General features: G+C 43.6%; 1 protein-coding gene across 4 annotated transcripts in view; it reads left to right on the plus strand.

Moving 5' to 3' along the window:
- Positions 1-5,423: 5,423 nt before the first annotated feature.
- Positions 5,424-14,527, plus strand: part of ST7 (suppression of tumorigenicity 7) — an 85,554-nt gene continuing 76,450 nt past the window's right edge. For 2 of the 4 annotated variants that reach the window (XM_033161835.1, XM_033161840.1), the window contains exon 1: positions 5,424-5,768. In XM_033161835.1, coding sequence (XP_033017726.1) covers positions 5,471-5,768 — 298 coding nt within the window. In that variant the 5' untranslated portion in view covers positions 5,424-5,470. The remainder of the gene's footprint in view (positions 5,769-14,527) is intronic. The other 2 variants (XM_033161834.1, XM_033161836.1) reach the window with 2 other exon arrangements.

The raw sequence follows: 14,527 nt of genomic DNA on the forward strand, positions 1-14,527 counted from the left end.
ATCATCAAGGTAGGATCCAGATGGATCTCCTGGGAATCCACCGCCCAATCTGGTGACTTCCAGATGTTTTGTGATGTAATCTGTCATCAGCCCTGGCTGGGGTTGATGAGATTTGTAGCCCAGCAACATTTATGATTTTCTCAACTTGCTATTTTATCTGTACACTTTTTATCCTCTGCTTCCTTAAAAGCACCTCAGAGTGAGAAATGGATAGGATCATTTTTTATTTTACTTTCTTTGACATATACATTTGGTCAGATACAGGGCACAATTTGGAAACAACTTGGGAATTCCCAAAAGCGGGAGGGAGTGGAAAGGAGGGGTGAAGGAAAGTTGAAATGAGGTGCAAAGGTATTCTGGAGCAAGTATGGCTGATTATGCCTCTTGGTCATCCACCTTCGGCATTATTTTCATATATAATGCCCAGGACTAAAATGTGCAGCAAGTTTTATGCACCAATGGGAGATTCAACCTTCTCTTAAATAATGATGTACTATATAGAAGCCTTTTTTGAAACACAATTTCTAAAACCTGTTTAGAATGTGTAGCATAGGATATGGTGTGGAAAAATTCCACCAGGTGTGTGTTTGAGCCCTTGGTTGAGCTCATGTAACGTAGCTCCAAGTTACCAGTGTCTAGGAGTATGCACTTTTCAATCCTCCCCCTTTTATTGCTGCAGGATAAGTTAATATTGAACTCACATGTTCCCAGGACAAGAGAATATAAGAGGCATGAGAATCTGTGTCTACATTTCCTCTCATCCTAGGTGACGTAAAACAAAGGAAACATTCCAATTTACAGATACTCTTAATACTGCATGGATGAATAAACTGCTGTTAGGTACCGCAATTAAAATTTTAGCAGAAGTGTTTCACACAACAGCAACGCAGCCCTGTATAGCATTATTGATTATGAGTTGTTAAGTGTTAGCACACTACTGGCAAACAGTGATCAGTAGTGAGTATGCCAGGTAGATTTTCTGCAGTTTTTGAGGAGGTGAACACTTGTTTCTTTCTCATGCTTACTGTAGGGAGTAGGTTACCTAAACAGAAAGATAATAGAAGAGGAAATACTTATCACAGTTGAGGTGAAGCAACCAATAACCACTATGCTCATGTATGCTGCAGCCTTAGTTAATTCTGCTTTACAACCTGTTTCTGGATTGACTCAGAATCTTTAGAATTCTTGGTGAAGTTCATTCAGTTGTCCAGAAACTTGGTTCAAACAGGAGGCAGTTACATCCTTCAGGGGTTTTTGCATGAATCCCTTTTGTCCAGGTCATGTTCACATGGCATTGAAGGTCCATCTGGCTAAGTTAGGAAACAGAAGGCAGGATATTGCATTAGTGATATTTTCTTCGGCTCTTCCTCGTCCTCTGACCTTTTTCTCCCATGCAAATTCCTTCATAGGAAGCCTACACACTATGGTTTTTTTTATTTCCAGTCCATGTAGTTATGTACAAGAGGAAGAAGAAAAAAAGATGAGCTCTGGTTTGGTTTCAGAATGTGTTACTGCTGGGCACTACCTATTGTGAGAATCTCTCTCGCACTCTCAGTGTAATAGCTCGCTCGCTGCTGCTCCTAAAACGTTTTCGTCAGGCTTCCTTAAATACATAGTGTTGCTTTGTAGGTAATGTGGCAAAATAAAACCTCAGGACTCCCTGGTCCTGAATGGGGCAACTGTGCCCCTGAAGGTTCAGGTGCGCAGCCTGGGAGTCATTTTGGACTCACAGCTGTCCATGGAGGCGCAGGTCAATTTTGTGTACAGGGCAGCTGTTGTACCAGCTCCATCTGGTATGCAGGCTGAGATCCTACCTGCCCGCGGACTTGTCTTGCAAGAGTGGTGCGTGCTCTGGTAATCTCCTGCTTGGACTACTGCAATGCGCTCTACATGGGGCTACCTTTGAAAGTGACTCAGAAACTACAACTAATCCAGAATGCGGCAGCTAGATTGGTGACTGGGAGTGGCCGCCGAGACCACATAACACTGGTCCTGAAACACCTACATTGGCTCCCAGTATGTTTCCGAGCACAATTCAAAGTGTTGGTGCTGACCTTTAAAGCCCTAAACAGCCTCGGCCTAGTATACCTGAAGTAGCATCTCCACCCTCATCGTTCACTGAGGTCCAGCGCTGAGGGCCTTCTGGTGGTTCCCTCACTGTGAGAATGAGGTTACAGGGAACCAGGCAGAGGGCCTTCTCGGTGGTGGCACCTGCCCTGTGGAACGCCCTCCCATCAGATGTCCTAAACCTGGATTTGCCATCCAGGGGATTCTCCTTTCTATATTTTGTTTTTTCCTTGTCCACGACATAAAATCCTTAGTGCTTTGTTCTGATAATCAACTCCTTGTATAGCTTATCTTAAACTGGGGGGTGCAGGTTTGTGTATATTGGACCAAAAGTAAAGCCCGCAAAGCAAACACAAAGTACAGCTTTTTAGATATAATTTATTCTTTATTGATTTTGGAAAGGATAGATATAACCTGAACACCAATAGATTTAAGAGTTTTTCTATTTTGGAATAGAAAATGGAACAGGAGATGCCAAGATTCAATCTGGTAATAAATTTATAAGGTTTTCATTCATTTCAAAACTCAGCTTACGTATTACAAAGGTGAGTACTTGGCATGCTCACCGATCAATGTTACTCAGAGCGCTCTGAGTGTTGTATTTACACTAGAAGGGAGGATTATAAATGTTCAGTAAATAAACAAATGGAGAACTCTTCCCATTTCACTTGCTGACTTGTGCCACCTCAGCCCCAGTACGTACCTTTCTGCTCCCAATCTTGTGTTGCTCTTTCTGTCTATATCTGTGAACCCCAGCCCCTCTGCAGCCTAACACTATTAATGTATGTCATTTTCTCTAAAACAAATAAAACCATATAGGGGAAACAGAGAGTTGTACAGCTAGGAAGCCACTGCCTCCATAAATTTCCTTCAATTTTCCATGAAAGAAGACTGGGGCTGAAAGACAAATGGAAAGTGTGCATGTTTATAGTCTTAAGCTATATGTGAATAAAAAGGTAAAGGTAAAGGGACCCCTGACCATTAGGTCCAGTCGTGTCCGACTCTGGGGTTGCGGTGAATGGTTGTTGTGAATACACTATGACTATGTTAATGGTTGTTTTACTGGTACATCATGATGGAATGTAGACCAGGTGCCTTGTAATTTCTAAGGTTTTTGGCCCATTAGCACACTTATCAGCATCTTCACACTTCTTTGAAATTCCTCTCTTCGTCTCTGAATTTCATTATTATAATTTTCCCCCAAAGGAAATTATATGAACCATCTTTGGGATGGTAAAGCTACAAAGTTTACCTTCGCTGAGGCCCTAAAACAGCTTTCTTGAAGAGCAGTGACCATCTTTGCTGTGGGAAGAAACAAAGGCACTGTGCACGAGTTGCAATATTTGCCCTTCCTATTTAAAGCAATGGGGAATGGGGAAATCAAATAACAACAGAAATGGAAAGGACAAGCAACCTGTGATTTCCTTGAATTCTTGTATGCATTAAAATGAGCAGAACAAACCAGAGGGATCTGTTTTACACATTACATGGCAGCAATTTTGTGTTTGTCAGTGGGTGAACTCGAGACAACCAAGTAGCGTTAAGCCAGTGATCAATCTCCACACGAGTTTTAAATTTTAAGATTTTTAAATGCATCCTTTCAATTCTTTTACAATTGGAGGGTACTAAGAAGAGGTAACATGTAATGAACGTTGAAGCTATTTCTTGTGCAAGACTAGTCTTGCTATCACTTCCTCCCTGTCTTCACCAGCCACTTCGTAAGTTTATGCAACAGGTGGCTTCTGGCTCTGCGTGTGCAAAGAAAAATAATAGGGGAGCTGCTAAATCTAAAGAACTGCTGGATTTTGTGTTTTCAGAAATGAGGTACCAGTCGTGTGAATCTATCCCAGTATTCCTGGGTATAACCTGAAACCCGCCTATTGCCTATGTGAGCCTATTCAAGGCAGGGGTGGAGAGCCTCAGGTGGAGGGGCTGGATGCAGTCCTATTTGGCCCACCAAACTATCCCTGTCCCTTACTGACCCTGTATTGCACTCCAGATATTTTTGCATGGTTGGAATATCTGCCTGAGCTCTGCTCATGCCTCTTGCTTGTCTGGATGAAGGATCCAGAAGGATGTATGATGCGTTATGTAGAAACGATTCATCGTTCTGCCCACTTTTGCCTTTGGCTGTGCCCACCACTGGTAATGGCTCTCAGAAGCCTCCCCATAACAGAATATGGCCCCAAGCTGAAGAGGGTTCCTTACCTCAGGCTAATCTGCTATATACTGCTCTCATAATGCATGAGAATGCAGACTTTTGGACTTTAACACTGAACCAGGATTCCCCCCCCCCCATTTTGCTTAACCCTCAGAGTTATGGAGAAGTGGAAAATCTGCAAACCCTCTAAGTGTGCCTATTTTCCAGGGACAGTCCTGGATTTACAGAAGCTGTCCCAGTTTCTGATTTGATCCCAAAATATCTTGCTTTTCCTTAGGATGTCCCTATTTTCATCAGAGAAATGTTGGGGGGGGGGTATGTTTATGTGACCCCCCCCCCCCAAGCCAAGGAGAGAAGTACCTATACAACCTTTAGAAGACATCTGAAGGCAGCCCTGTATAGGGAAGGTTTTTTTTAAGTATTTAATTTTTTATTATGTTTTTATCCTATGTTGGAAGCTGCTCAGAGTGGCTGGGGCAATTCAGATGGGCGGAGTATAGATAAAATACTACTACTACTACTAATTGCATACACACCAACATTTCTCCAATGAAAATAGGGAAGTCCTAAGGAAAAGTGGGTCATTCCAGGATCAAATCGGAAACAGGGACGGCTTCTGTAAATCTGGGTCCGCCACTGGAAAATAGGGAAACTTGGAGGGTCTGTAATTGAATAGGACTCCCTATTTTCATTGGAGAAATGCTGGAGAGCAGACCCTCCAAGTATGCCTATTTTCCAGGGACGTCACTGATTTAGAGAAGTCATCCTGGTTTCTGATTTGACCCCAGAATGTCCTGCTTTTCCTTAGGACATCCCTTTTTTTCACTGGAGAAATGTTGGAGGGTATGGAGTTATTTCACCCCAGGAGCTTTTTGAAGGCAATCTTGTCCCTCCCACTCCCCCCAAGCTCACAATTTTGAAGACATTGGCCCACTAAAGGCTAGTTGTGTTTCTTTAAAAAAAAAAAAAAAAAAAAAAAAAAAACGCCACCACGGCTTCCCCCTACTCCCCACCCCCAATCCCACGACTTAGGGGTCAACCCACAACCCACCTTCTCTTAGTCGCGTGTTGTGATGCCTGCTGCGTGTTTGTTTACAACTTAATTGGCGGCTTCCCCGGCCTGCATGGAAACGGTGCGCGAGGGGGCGGAGGAGGTGGAAAGCAGGGCGGGCGGGCGGCGGAGAGAGAGACGGGGGACGGAGAGAGAGAGAGAGAGAGAGACACGTTACTTCTCCGGGAGACATGAATCATCCCAGAAATAACACCGCGCGAGGTCGTGGCAGCAGAGAGCAAGGCCGGCGCTGGAGCGGCTGGGCGCGTTTGCTCGGTCTCTCCCTTTCTCTCTCCCTCGCGCGCCCTGCCTGCGAAAAGATGGCTGAAGCTGGCGGCGGCGGCGGCGGCGGCGCCGGCTTTCTGGAGCAGCTCAAGTCGTGCGTCGTCTGGTCGTGGACGTATCTGTGGTCGCTGTGGTTCTTCCTCATGCTCTTCCTCGTCTACGTCCTGAGGGTGCCTCTGAAGATCAACGACAACTTGAGCACAGGTAGGTAGCGAGCGAGGACGCCGCTTTTTTGCAAAAACAAAAAGACACAACCCCCCCCCCCCAAAAAAAATAACTTGCAACTTTGCGCAGGGGTGGGGGGGCCACGGCTGCGGAGGGAGAAGCAGCAGCCGCTCCGGCTGGGCGGGAAAAGGCGAAGGGGGCAACGGGGGAAAGAAGGCGTCGTGCTGCAAACTTTTCCTGCCTCTCCCGTTGCTCTCTCTCCCCCCCCCCCAAACAGGCTGGAAAACAGTAACAGCTGCGACACCCTTTCGTCATATTTCTTCACATAGGCATGCTTGGTTTTTGGGGGGAGGGTTGTGGTTGAGGGTATGCCTGCTGCCCCCCCCCTCCCCAAGTTTCAAAATCCTCCCCCTTTTTTTCAGTCTCATGCATGCGCCCGCCCCCCTTCTTGCAACCAGGCGCTTTGAGGGCGGGTCGAGGACAAGGGGCGTTTTTAGGGGGAGTTTTAATTTCCATGCTCGCCATATACCCGTCTTTCCTCCTCGCCGCAAATTGTTCAGCCCCGCTAATAAATGGTGGGTTGCTACAAAGAAAGGGGGAAAGGAAGAAAGACGTTTAGTTGGAAGAAGAAGCGATGCCTTCCTGCTCCTCGTCAGGGCTTGAGGCGGGGGGAACCTCACACGCAGAAGGCGGGAAGTAATTTGGGCAAGGCATCTCCGCCCTCTTTCTCAATGAAAGATGCACGTTATATAGAGGCCGGGTCCCAGCTGTGAGGAGGTGCTAGCAGACCACCTTAAAAAGAAGAAGAAATAAGCATTGTGTTTGCTGGGTCAGAACAGAAGGCTGGTCATCTATGGCTTCCCTCTGAAGGCTCTTGAGCGGAATGGGAAGGTGTGATGGTGAGATCCTGAACTCTCCTCTTCCGAAGTACCTGCAAGGTGTAGTGCCTTGCAGTTGTCGATAGGGCCTCAGATTGCTGGACCACAACTCTTCATTGCCCTTGGCTGTAGGTTAAGGCGTTTTTCAACCTTTTTTGGGCAAAGGCACACTTGTTTCATGAAAAAAATCACGAGGCACACCACCATTAGAAAATGTTAAAAAAATTAACTCTGTGCTTATATTGACTATATATAAAGTAATTTTTCAATTTTTCCCGCGGCACACCAGGCAACATCTCGCGGCACACTAGTGTGCCGCGGAACAGTGGTTGAAAAACACTGGGTTAAGCTGACAAATGAAAAGTGAAATGAAAATGAAATGTCTGGAGCTAATGGGACGGGAGCTGGAGTCCTGCCTGCAACATCAGAAGCACTTCAGGTTCCCCATCCCCCGCTCTGTGGATTTCGCCTGTCCTTTCTGAACGCTTTTCTAGCCTAAAGGTCATAATTGTGAATTTAATCACTTTCCACCTCGCCTGCTGTTTCGTTGCTTGTTTGGCCCCGGTGGTAGATTGGCCCCTTCAGAGCTTTTGACAGCTTGTTTGGTATTTTAACATTCTGAGTGATCTGGTGTCATTCACAAACTTGAGTCTCTCGCTAATTCATCCCAACTTTTTTCCATCTGCGTGTTTATTGATTCAATTTTAAAAAGATGGATTTGGCAAAAATTCCTTTTGCAGAAGCCACACTGGCTTTACCTCAGCAAAGCTTGTTCTTCTGTATGCTTGATAATTCTAGCCTTAATAATGCTTTCCACCAATTTACCGGTAACTAGGAAAGGCTATTAGAAATCAGTGTTAAGTTTCCCCCTACATCTGCTAGCAAGTCGGGTACTACCAGTACTTTGTGTCGCAGGGAGAAGCTAAAGAATCTCTTTGCCATTTCAGGTTGTTAGCACAAGTGACAATAAGAAATTAGCATGTTTGCATTTCCCAAGTTCTTTAATTCTAATATAATACCGATAATATTTGTTTGATGTGGGGGTAAAGGTAATTTTTAGGGGCGAATCAGTGGGGAAGAAGTAGGTTGCTAAACTGCAGCTTCGGACAGAATTATGGCTCCCCACAAACCAAGAATCAAAGCTTCTAAGCTCCATTCTAATGTCCAATGGAAAGAGAGGACAGAATGCACAAGTTTTGAGGCTGCTCATATTTGTTTTAATGGCAAAGAATGTTTGCTGTTGGTTTAGCTACTGTTTATATATGTGGCTTTTTGCATACTGTACTGGCCTTGCTGCTTATGCTTTTGGAGTGTTTACATTTCAAACTGATATTGCAGGTCAACCATCAAAAGTTATGTGAGGTAGGAGAGAATTGTAAATGTTTTGGGGGGCACACTCAAACGGAATGGGCCTAGAGATTTGCAGAAAGGTTCAGCTTATTTTGCCTGTTATAAATGAGTATTTTAATTGGAGGAGGGACGCATTTGTGTCTGAATAACCAACATGGGTGCATGCATTATGTAAAAATGGGTGCTGATTTTGTATTATGCTTTATGATGTCGTTTTGGGTATTTTTCATGAAATATAGGCAAAGAAATATGGATTTGAACTTGTAAGCTTTTGTATACAGGGATGGGAATGCTGAATGTAATGCTTTGTAGCTCAAGGAAAAATGCAACTAATCAATCCATAGTTCCTACAGAGAGTCCCCTGGACTCAGCTGTTGTTGTTTAGTCGTTTAGTTGTGTCCAACTCTTCGTGACCCCATGGACCAGAGCACGCCAGGCACGCCTGTCTTCCACTGCCTCCTGCAGTTTGGTCAAACTCATGTTAGTAACTTCGAGAACACTGTCCAATCATCTCGTCCTCTGTCGTCCCCTTGTCCTTGTGCCCTCAATCTTTCCCAACATCAGGGTCCTTCCAGGGAGTCTTCTCTTCTCATGAGGTGGCCAAAGTATTGGAGCCTCAGCTTCAGGATCTGTCCTTCCAGTGAGCACTCAGGGCTGATTTTCTTCAGAATGGACAGGTTTGATCTTCTTGCAGTCCATGGGACTCTCAAGAGACTCCTCCAGCACCATAATTCAAAACCATCAATTCTTTGGCGATCAGCCTTCTTTATGGTCTAGCTCTCACTTCCATACATCACTACTGGGAAAACCATAGCTTTAGCTATTCGGACCTTGGACTCAGCTATACAGCTGCAAATAAAACATTTTAACTGTGTTTTAAGTGCAATATACAATGTGATACTAGATGGTGATAGTGATCCGTATGGAAAATTCAATGTATTTTTAAAAACGTTTTTTTTAAAAGCATTTTCAGAATGTTTTTCATATGTGTGTAGATTCCGTCACGGGAGAATTTGAGGAACTTCCTTAAAATGGGTGTATGTTAAGATTTTTTAAATTAGATTATTCTGAAATTTGTGAAGGGCTCCCCAGGTAGGTCCTCCGTTGGGTGTAGCGCAACAGCATTGGAGGGTCTAGTCCCTGATTTATAATATTGGATGACTGTTTGGGCCTCCCCTGTTAGCTATGCAAGCACTATAACACTAACCACTAGTGTTGGGCTTTGGTTTTCAACAACAGTTGTGATTACGTTTTTTAAGCTACTTGATTGCAGGCCAATCAGGCCCAGTTCTCACTGAGATGATTTATGAAGAAGAAGAAGAGTTTGGATTTGATATCCCGCTTTTCACTACCCGTCGTGTAAATCCCTGATTGCACTGTGAAGCTTTCATTCAGACACAGATGTCCCATGTAGGGAAAATTATACCTTAGTTGCATCCATTTTATAAAGTTGATAATCATGGTGGGCCTGTCAGGAAGTTCTATTACCAGTTTCTTCCACACACTTCCCTTACTTTCAGTTTTTAAAATCAGAGGTCAGTTTTTACCAGTCTGGAATCTGTATTGCTCAGTTAAGCAATATCTATAGTATCCTGTATAAATAGGCCTCAGATAGTGATGGTAAGCAGAGGAGCCTTAAATCTATAACTTATCGTAAATTTCCGTAATGCAAATGTGATAATAAAATAGAAATTACAAAATGTATGATGCAGAATAAGCTTTGGAATATTGTAACTATTGCCAGCAAGGAAAGGAAAAACAGCATAGTCATTGTGTCATGCAAGAAACTAAAATAAGTACCCAAGATGAATGTGTCTTTGCCTTAGTCCAAAATAACCCCGTGTATGTTCTTAGCCGGGACACGGGTGGCGCTGTGGTCTAAACCACAGAGCCTAGGGCTTGCCGATCAGAAGGTGAGCTCCCATTGCTCGGTCCTAGCTCCTACTAACCTAGCAGTTCGAAAGCATGCCAGTGCAAGTAGATAAATAGGTACCGCTCCAGCGGGAAGGTAAATGACGTTTCCGTGTGCTGCTCTGGTTCGCCAGAAGCGGCTTAGTCATGCTGGCCACATGACACGGAAGCTGTACGCCGGCTCCCTCGGCCAATAAAGCGAGATGAGCGCCACAACCCCAGAGTTGTCCGCGATTGGACTAATGGTCAGGGGTCCCTTTACCTTTACCTTTATGTTCTTAGCCTTGATGATGTGCTATGAGGTACATATTTTTTTTTAAATCTGCTTAAATTCATCTTGGCCTTTTAAAACCCTGCTATTTTTATCCTGGCCTTTTATTCAGTCTCATGTCTTCTTTTGTTTACATGTAGTTAGAAATTAACAGAGCAATCCTAACTCTTAATCCGCACAGCTGGTGGGGTTTAAGATTCTGCAATGGTATCCCTCTGCTGAGTTGTGTGTGAATGTAGCTGTCCCACTGGCTATCATTGCGGTCAACAAAACTGCAATGGAGTACATGCTGCTGCTGCTGCTGCTGCTGCTGGCATAAGAACCTGAAATGTGTTTGAGGGTGCAGGAAGAACAAACCCATTTATGGATCCAGTTGATCCAACGCCAGTCAGTTACCTTTAGCCCCTGTGCTGTGCCAGCCTGGAGCTGTTCCACACAAACTCCCTCACTAACCTGGGAGTAAACCCCACTGAATTCTTTGAATTGAATAGGACATATTTAAGAGTAAACATGTCTGGGTTTATAATGTAAGAATGTGAAGTTACTGGCAGGATCCCCTAGAAATCAACAAGCTGAAGGCCAGTTGCGTTTGTGTTGGATTGTGGCCTTCCCTTCTTAAAGTCTATTAAAAATTTAAGGATGCAATTAGCCTTGCAGCAGAAAGGTTGTGAAAACCCAGACAAAGAGGCTCCTGAGAAGCTTTTGCTTCACAGGAAAGCCGATAAATCTAAAATGTGACTTCCCAAAAATAACCGTGATGGTTTCAGTTGGTTTTGTTCCTTCCCCTGCCCCCCACAAGACAATAGCACCTCCTTTCTCTCCTTTATGACCGAAAGTGAGATTGCATTCTGTGTTGTAGAATAACGAAGCTGCTTTTATTCAACATTTGTTTAGTGCTAATGCAGTAGGTGCTGACCACGAAAACAATGCAACGAAACAGACCGGGCACCTACATTAAGCAAGAAGGACCAGGGTGAATAGGAAATGGTTAGCTGGTAGGGGGGGGGGGAATGGAGAAAATGTCAGACTGTGGAGGGAAACTTTGCTGTGGGAGTTTCTTCGTGCATCTTTGGATTCATGTGTGCAGCAGAGTTGAGATTCCGACTCCTGAGCTAGTGCAGAATAAAATGACATTGAATAGCAGGTGCCTTGTAATAAAGTACCCGTGAAAACAAACAAACAAACAAAACAGAAACAAGGAACTGGGGATATGAAAGTAGAGATACACGAATTCAAAAAAGTGGAGAGGACCAAGAATTCTGACTGCACACACACAATACATTTAAAGCACCTCTAAAAGTAAATTTAAAAAATCATGGGAATTGTAGTGTACCCCTTACAGAGCTACAGTTTCCTGCACCCTTAGCAAACTACATCTCCCAGGATTATTGGGGGGTGCAATGTGCTTGAAATGTGTTGCTTTGAGTTTGGGGGTGCCGTACCTCTTTAATCCCTAGATCCAGCAAATGTTGAAAAATATAATCCAGGCTTAGTTTCTTAATGAGGTAGTTGCCTGGGGCAATGAAGGAAAGGTGATGGGCCATTAAGAAAGCAAATGGGTGGGACCCCTCCTCTAGCTTTTAGATAGTTAAAGGGCAAAAGCCAGAGTTTTAGAGTTGGCAGTAATGTGACCTAGAAGAAAAGCAGCAAGCTGGAAAGCCATAGAGGCAGTGATGATATCTGGTGTCTGAATCCAAGGCCATTGTTTTTTTTTTTGGAGAAACAACACCCTTTTGGGGTTGTAATGCTGTGTACCCCTCTGTCATAGGCTCAGGTTGTATATATATGAAAATAAACCATATATCATAAAGACACCACGGTATCCGCTGTGCCCCATTCCCAAAAGGAAACATGAACCCTGGATAAGCACCTGGGACCTATGAAATCTCACACTGCACAGAGATTGGAGTGGTGTACAACATTGCTTTTACCGGTAGTATATGCTGTGTATTGCAGAGCAACATGGAGTGAATGCAGACAATGAAGGGGTGTGTGGGTGTGGGTGTATGGGATTGAAGATGGGTGCCAGTGTTTTCAGTGGGGGTCAAAAGGGGGGGAAACCAGGAAAAAATAGTGACATTTGCTGCCTAGAGTATTTCTCAGATACCGTTGCCAAGCTGGAAAGTTTGGAAGCAACAGAAGCATTATTATCTTGGCCTATTTTTCTAACCAGTGAAGCTTAAGTGGCAAGCTACACATACTATGTATATGAGTTGTTTGGCCTTTCCCTCTCACACTCGGTTCCTAAATTACAAACACATGGAACTATTTTGGGCTGCAATCCATCCCTGCCTCCTGTCAGCTGTACACTGGTCAGTAACAAGCAGTAGGACTATGGATTCAGTGGTGGCTACATGGTTCCATTGAGCCCCACTGCTATGTTGGACAGTCATTTTAAAGTTCAGTTTAAAAAAAATAAGCGTTTATACCTGCATTTCTTAATTCAGAAATATCCTATGTCACATTTGCAGAATGCTGTGGGGATGTTTGCATAGGTTTGGAAGCATCCTTTGAAGAAGAAGAAAAAACCCTGGCTTTTATCCCATGATGTCCCTGCGTCCCTGTGAAGTGGCGACGTGATCAAATACAGGAGAAGTGTTGCTTTTTTCTGGGCAGGGGCACCAATGCAGCTCTTTGCCAAAGGTGTAAGGGACCTTGAGTATGCCTCTGCCAAGCCCCCCTCCCCAACAATTCGTATAAAGAGAGTTGCAGCTCCTGAAAAAAATGGAATTTTGGTTTTGTTGTCCCAGATAAAAGCTGTCTCTTGCCCTCCATGAATTTGTGTTTTTTCTTCTTGTTAGAGCAATCTAAGCCAATGGCTATCATTACCTTTTGTGGCAGTGTGTACAGTAAGCTAATATGAACTGTGAATAGCTGACAGTAAGAATGAATAGTTGAGCTGGGGTGAATGGGGCTGACATCAGTCTTAGCCCGAAATGCAGCAGGTAGTTAGGTAGCTCCTAGATATTTCCCCCCACTGAAGAAATACTTCCATGTATCACCCCCACCCCTTTGTCTGGTCCAGAAATAGGAAACCTGATGAAGTGTTTGGATCTTGAGGACAGGGAGAATTTATATTATTTTAATATATAGGCTGTCTCTTAGAGCAAATCTGTCTTACAAGGCTGCTTACTTAAAACAACCATAAAGTACAGTGTCACATTTCAATAAAAACAACTGGCAGCCTAAAACAATTCACGTCTTTATAATTAACTGAAACAACTTGAGCAGTTTCAGACGTAACACCATATAATTCCTTTACAGAGACGTAACCTGAACTAAGTGGAGTTTTAAAGCCTGTTTAAAAGTCTGTGCCAGTGGGGTCCATGTGCATAACACAATTATACTCTGGCGATTGTGCATAGGATTGTTGACTTAGTGTATTTAAGTATACACTATACAACAGGACAATAAGGAAAAATCTGATTGTTTATAAGTTATCATAATCAATACATTCATGTTCACAAACTTTCCGGAAATGAGCTTAGCTGCAAACCAGCCTCTAATGTTCTCTTGCTGTCTCAGCCAGTTTCAATCTCCAGCATCTTCATTTAGGGCTAGGAAAATCTGAAATCCTGGGCAGCCATTGCAAGTCAGTGTATATGAAAGACACTGTGCTAGATGGACAGTTGGTAGAGCTTGATGCAAGGCAGCTTCCTATGTTACTACCTTTTTGAATTATGTGCTTATTTTCTTCAGGACTTTTTTTGCAATAAAAGGTTCTGAATGCATTCTGCTTCCCATAAATAAAGCACAATCTCTGTTATGTTTCATGCTGAAGGCTAAAAGGCCTTTCAGGTTGGCTTGATTGCAGAAGCTTTCAAGGTGAAATGAAGCTCTGCTGCATTTGTATCATAATATTACTGTGATAATCCTAAAAACAAGAGATTTACAGCATATTTTAATGCTGCTACTAACTCCTGCTGCAATACCCGCCCACCATCTCACCTTCCTCAGTTTTTTCAAATTCTTCTTCACGACTCCCAAATCCTTTCTTGACTGTTAGAAAAATCCAGTTTTGCCATGTCTCTGTTTTCTGCTGCCAGTTAACCCAAATTTCTCTTTTGTCAAATGCAGTCCTCTCCCTTTGTCTTTCACCAAGTAACACCATAAATAAGTCATGTCGGAAAGTTAATTCCAGAAAGTGAAATCTTGTTGCTTTCAAAATACTGCAGTATGTCTTTGTGTTGGTCATGGGCTTTTGGCTTCAGATTAAAAAATGCCTAAAGGCTGCATCTTTAGCACCATATCTGTAAATCTTGTGTGCAGGGCCTGAGGTTGCCTCTCTTAGGTGCTCTTTGGATGTGAATGTGTAACGATAAAAGCAGCAGTTTTCCTAAGTATAACTGAGTATAAGCCATTGTTGTTGTTTAGTCATTTAGTCGTGT

Source organism: Lacerta agilis, chromosome 10 (assembly GCF_009819535.1).
Source record: "Lacerta agilis isolate rLacAgi1 chromosome 10, rLacAgi1.pri, whole genome shotgun sequence".
Lineage (NCBI taxonomy): Eukaryota > Metazoa > Chordata > Lepidosauria > Squamata > Lacertidae > Lacerta > Lacerta agilis.